This window comes from Priapulus caudatus, unplaced genomic scaffold (assembly GCF_000485595.1).
Source record: "Priapulus caudatus unplaced genomic scaffold, Priapulus_caudatus-5.0.1 Scaffold2923, whole genome shotgun sequence".
NCBI lineage: Eukaryota > Metazoa > Priapulida > Priapulimorpha > Priapulimorphida > Priapulidae > Priapulus > Priapulus caudatus.
Window position 1 is genome coordinate 18,844 of NW_014579984.1, and position 6,141 is coordinate 24,984.

The 6,141-nt window shown below is 46.1% G+C and overlaps 1 protein-coding gene and 1 long non-coding RNA gene across 2 annotated transcripts in view; one reads left to right on the top strand and one right to left on the bottom strand.

The window, feature by feature from the left end:
- Nucleotides 1–1,292, bottom strand: part of LOC106819172 (trichohyalin-like) — a gene marked incomplete at its 5' end in the record, with an annotated part of 2,190 nt that extends 898 nt beyond the window's left edge. Inside the window, 2 exon segments of the mRNA XM_014823824.1 lie at nucleotides 6–868; nucleotides 1,165–1,292. Of these exon segments, the coding sequence (XP_014679310.1) occupies nucleotides 6–868; nucleotides 1,165–1,292 (991 nt within the window).
- Nucleotides 1,293–4,779: 3,487 nt separating this feature from the next.
- Nucleotides 4,780–6,068, top strand: LOC106819173. The gene is made up of 3 exons (XR_001395365.1): nucleotides 4,780–4,907; nucleotides 5,194–5,540; nucleotides 5,993–6,068. It is a non-coding gene; the product is annotated as an uncharacterized LOC106819173 (long non-coding RNA).
- Nucleotides 6,069–6,141: the final 73 nt, after the last annotated feature.

Here is a 6,141-nt window from a genome sequence, read left to right on the forward strand (position 1 = left end):
GCTGCCTAGGACAGTAGCATCACAGCTCTGCTCTATGCTACACACGCTGCCTAGGACAGTAGCATCACAGCTCTGCTCTATGCTACACACGCTGCCTAGGACAGTAGCATCACAGCTCTGCTCTATGCTACACACGCTGCCTAGGACAGTAGCATCGCGGCACTGATCTTCATATAGTTGACCATCGTACTCAACGTTGTTCTCCCCGTTTTCAGAGTCAGATACATCTAGATCAGCGTCGCCTACGGAGCACATTCTGTCGTCTGCACCGTCCCGTGTCACCGGAGAATCTGCATCGGAGTCAACTACAGTTCCTGTCTGGCAGCGCGTGGCGCGTGCATCCGCTGCATCGCCAGCCGCGTCGTGCCTACAACCGATGGCAGCGTTGCCGGCTTCGTCTATATCCCACCAGTCAGCACTTCCCTGCATCTGTTCGTTCCCAGACTCGATCACCACCATCGTCTGCGCGCCCGTTTTCAAACTCCCACATTCCGGCTTGCGTAATTCTTCGCCCCCTTTTGGCTTCACATCGCGACCAGCTTCCGCAGCTTCCGGAAGCGGACGCGTTGTTACCGTAGGCGTAATAGCTGCACGCGCTGACTCCGTTTTCGTCTTACGAGTCCTGCTGGTGGCCGCGTGCACGTTGGACTGCGCACAGGGTCGTCTCGTGGCTCTCTCCTCTCTCCTGATTGCCTTCCTTCGCTCATCCAGTCGCTGCTGCTGCTGCTGCTGATGATGATGATGATGACGCTCGTTCTCTTCAGCTTGCCTACGCTCTGCCTCGATCTGTTGCACGCGTCGCTGCTGCCTGGCCCACACTCTGAGTCGCTTCCGTTCTTCTAGTGCAGAACGGAATCTCCGCCTCACCCTGCAAGTCACTCACGAGCGTACATATATCGCACGAATATCCAGCTTCCGTATGCGCTATCGATACCCTATAAGTAATGCCATGTAGAAGCATCACTGTGTTACCAATTTACTTGTCAGCAACTTGAGTAATGCAAAATGTTTGAGCATTTAATAAGCACATGACTTTAGTGCACTAAATTATGCTCATATATACACTTCACTTCAAAACCCATACAAATATTAAACTAACAACATTCTCAATGGGTTATAGAAATGAAATAGTGCAACGAATTGATAACCATTAAGAGTACAAACCTCACTCCACGGTACGCAGCCTGCAAAGTTATGGCAGCCTTTGTGGTCTTTGACAGCCTTTCTTGTCTCTCGTCTTTCAATGTCTGCTGGAGTCTAGATATTTCCTGGTCTATCCTGCCCATTTCCTGCTGTAAATTATAGTTCTATGTTTACGCTACGGTGTCAGTGCTAGGAGAGAACCATGCTATTATGATAGTTTACAACACTAGCATATGGTGCTCTGAAATTTAAATACCACAACTCTAAATTGAAAGATATATATATGCAAAATGGCTGAATTAAATAGCCATGATTAACACTGTTGGTAGCTGTAGGCTATATCAAGTAATAGCATACAGTTTAAAAAAACTGCATTTCTCATGCATTATGCTAAAATTGAAACAATAACATTTTCTTTCTTTTTTCTTCTCCTTCGTTTCTTTTTTTTCTCTTTTTTTAATCTTAAGAAGGGGGATATTTGTACAGGCATTCGCCCTCTCTTCATAGAGCCGGAGGGGATGCATGCCCCTCATCCCCGAATTTTACGCCTGGTGGCGAATCACTTAAGAGCGCGCGGGCACGCTTCTAGGGTTGGTTTGCAGGAGGGGGGAGTTTCCTCCTCCCAGCAGAAGCGCGGAGCTCTGACGTTTCATTAATTATTAGAGAAAGAAGACGATTCGTTGTACCGCGTTCTCGACTCCTAATTTTCAAAAATTAATATTGAGGATTATTGATTAAACATAGATTTCGATTTGTTTAAGATCATCTTTAGAAAAAGAGCATCATGCATCGTGATAAATATATTGACGTTTTAAATGCAACCAATCTTACCAAACAATCAGCTTTCATCATAAGATTTCCCCACTAATTGCTAGCAGGACTGTGTGACAGGTCAGCCCACACGAATAAGGAAATAAACAGTAGCACGTAGAGAACCCCGACCTCGCTGTACCAGCAAATATCCGATAGAGGCTCGATAGTCTATTATTGTGTAGGTACGCATGACATGTTATGGCCGGGAGGCTGGATGAAAAGGCGAACTGCGCTGGCTCAAAGGCTCAGTTCAATGTTTTTAGCAAATTATTTTTAAATATTAAAAAGATATCTGTTGTTTCTTTTATGATCTTTTTAACACAGGCTCTGTCATGTGTTTTGTATGCTCCTTTTTCTTCCTACGTCCTCTACTTTTTTCTTTCTTCTCTCTCTTTTTTTTTGGTCAGTCGGTTTTTTGGCGGGGGGGGGCGAGGCGCCCTCCGCCCCCTTGGCTACGCGCATGAACGTACCCTGGGTACGGTCCGGTATACCGGCTCTGCGTTGTCAGCGCGCGTTACGCTCGTGCGTGCCTGCGCGTTCGTTAATAAGCTGTGCGTAACGCGTGCGTAGTGCGTATAAGTAGCAGTGTGTGCATATGCAAGTACGGTACTGATATTCGACGCCTTGATCGAGCCTCCGAAGCACAGGATGCAGGCCCAAAGTCCGCACGGCTATTGAGGCAAATCACGGCGGCTGTGCATGTCTGTTTTGCTATAGAGTAAAGGCTAGAGGGAGCTTCGTCAAACTTTGTAATTTTCGCAGTTAAGGCAGATGAAAAGTGTGGATAAACACTCTCTATTCGGCTCTTTCCCCTCCTGCTCCTCCTTACGCTTCTTTTTTAGCTCATCTGACATAGTCAGAATTGCAGCTTGTAGAACCGCACTGATGGTCGTCTGATCCCGGTCGTGCCCGTCGTCCGGTGCGTCCGTCGTCCGTCCGTCCGTCCGTCCGTCACCAGTTGGGGCACAATCTTAACCGCTCGACGTAGCGGTCAGCGAATATTCGGGTCGTTGGGGGGGACGTCAAACGAGTTGGATGTCAAGCTGGGGTCAGGTCAAAGGTCAGAGGTGTAAAAGAAGGGGACCATTCCTGCCTAACTTAAGGTATCAGGAGGAAATGCAGATTGCGGCTACAAATCTAACAGGCTCGACCGTAGCTGCGTGATAGTCGGTGTATAGCATCATGGTAGGAAAAGCAATCACTGTGGGGCCGAAAATTGGAAGTTGGCAGGTCATAAGTCATGGGCAAGGGCAGAATTTTAGACATTTTCTGAGGAGCATGGTCTACGGAGCGGTTGAAAAACTTTTTGTTTCAGCGTGACTAGGCATTTTTATGGCTTTATTGAAAGGACATCGAAATGTCCTTCTGCTGACATGCGAAGAGTAAGTGTCGGATAACCTTTTGCGCCTCCAAGAGGAGGGTTAAACATGATTTGTTGACTGTTAACGAAGGAGTGAACTTTGCTTTTGCTATTAGAAGCCGCCCTCCCCCACGCCTCCCCACCACCTCCCCTCGCCCTTCCCCCCCCTCCCCGCACCCGCCTCCCCATCCTTCCCTACGCTCATCTGCGATAGTGGGCGTGTCTAACATGATGTTAGCGCAACTGTGTGTCTGATATCTGGCGGGCCTAACAAATGTGGTAGCTACCACGACTGAACTTTACGTTTATAAGCGTAGCAACAGACGCTCAGATGAGCAGACCACTCTGCGGCTCTTGTTCTCATATTCTGTCGTGCGGCTTATATCTGTCGTGCCACTATTTCTTTTCGATCATACAAAAGACATATAGACAATATATTTTTCTGGGCCAAAAAGTGGGGGGCCCGGGCCCCCCGCGGCCCTCGCGTAGCGCGCCGCCCCTGTTATTTATTTTAATTACTAGGTACCGGGAAACATAGGTACCGGGACACATAGGTTACCTTTTGGGTACTGAGACACATAGGTACCTGTAACTGAGACACAATAGGTAGCCGGACACATAGGTAGGCCGGTACAGCAGTGCCGGGAACATAGGTCACCGGGACACTAGGTACCCTGGGTAGCTGGGACACATCAGGTACCTGGTAACTGGGAGCACTATACGTACGGGAGCACGCTCAGGTACCTGGGTACTGGACACATCGTACCGCGACACATAGGTAGCGGGACACTAGTAGCTGGGTACTGGGACACATAGGTCGGGACACATAGGTTTTTTTAAAACCTTGGGGTACTGGGACACATAGGTATGGACCCAGTAGTAGTACACCGCCCGAGCGCGGCTGTGCACAAACAACAAGAATAAATACCCGTAGTTCTTATAGACTTAGTAGGCCTAGAGTTCTAAGAATAAATTATTTTATTCTTGTTTGCAGAGGAGAATTTGGATGAACGGCATTTACAGGAAATTATCGGCAATAATAGGCGAAAGAGAGTATATATACTATAGAGAAACAAATTAAGAATTTTGTAGTAAATACTAAATACATTTCGTGTTTATTATTAAAACGTTCCAAGTTCCTGTGGTAGATATGAATAAGCAAGAACATGAAGAAGACCCCTGTCGATTTTTAAGTCTCCACCCCCCACATTTGCGAAAATGAGGGCCGCGGTCCAAAACGGCCATTGCACCGGCAAGGCCGGTCTATCTGTTGCTAGTATAACTATACTAAAATTGCTGTATATTAAATAAGGTTATGGACGATGACATTTTTTTCTGGTCTATAATCTTAGTGACTCTGAGTGCTCACGCACAGATCACCTGTATTTCTGCACTAAATATAATTAAGCCATTCACATGCCACTTTCACTACACATAAATAATGCTTTATATTTACTAGAATTCGAACGGTGAGACTTGGATGGAGATGTAAGTCTGCAGACACGTTTTCAGTTCATGCTGTCAATGCTACAGCAACAGGAGAAAGATTTACAAATGTGTTACAACAAACAAGACAAGTTGTTTATTGACCGTGAGTATAATGTATTGTGATTGTACAAAACAGCATAGAAAAATTGCTCTCACTCTCACTCTCTCTTTATCTATCTCTGTCTCTCTCCATCTTTCTGTCCCTCTCCATCTTCCCCTCTCATTCTCTCCATCTCTGTCCCCCTCCTTTCTCTCGCCCTCTCTCCCTCCCTCTCTTGTTCGCAAAGACCAGTGTGTCAGTGTTAGTGTTGCCTCAATGGCACCACCTACTGTTACAACAAGTAACACCCTTGCCAGTCACCCTTCACATTTACGTTCTGTCGTGTTAGGTTGCGAACACTTGGATGTGATAGACAACCCAGGTAATGGATTCCTGGGTCGTGAACAAGGAATGAAGGAGATTGGAGAAATAACCGAGTTATGACGAATGGGGAAGCTCAGCTAGTAGAACAGTCGACAAGCTAAGAAGGTAACGAGTGGATGGACTGACACACTAGCTTTGCCATCACAGACATTAGATCAAGATAATGTCTCATGGGAATCTGAACAGAGGCAGAAGCAGGAGGAGCTCCGAAGAGAACAGTTTCTCTCCTCCTTTAGAGACTGCGCAGACAGGCAAGATGAAAGACAGAGGCATCTTACCAGCCAATCATTGCTACTACAAGCATTAGAACCGGTACATTTCATTTTTCTCTGTATATACTGTGTGCAAACTATCTCGCTATCTCACTAACCTATTCTTAGTTTTTCCTAATGGATAATTAGGGGCGTGTACAGGATTTGTACCAGGGGGGTCTAACCATAACCCAAAACTTGGCGATACTACGCGAAGGGGTGTCTTGGGGTCTTTGACCCACTTAGATGGCGTTTTCTGTGTGAGCAAGGGGCGGGGGGGTCCAGACCCATTGGACCCCCCCTGTACACGCCCCTGATAATGAAGTAAAGGTTTGTTATAGAAAAGACGTACTATAAGTATTATGTCAAACTATACTATTTACTATAAGTCTAATTTAACTCAAATAATGGTGAAGACCAGACTCGCAGATTTCTTAAAATGGATATGCATAAATGTGCTGTACAGCCTGTACTGCCTCTAAATGTACCACATTATTATGTTGTTATTTTCAGGTACTTTTATGCGAGAATAGTAAAGATAATTCTGAGACTGAGGAATTGACAGCAGAACTAATGACCCACCAAGTAACACCATTTTAAGCATTTTCCAGCATGTTGGCAGTTATCCAAATGACCAGAATTGTTATAGATTTTTCTTTTAT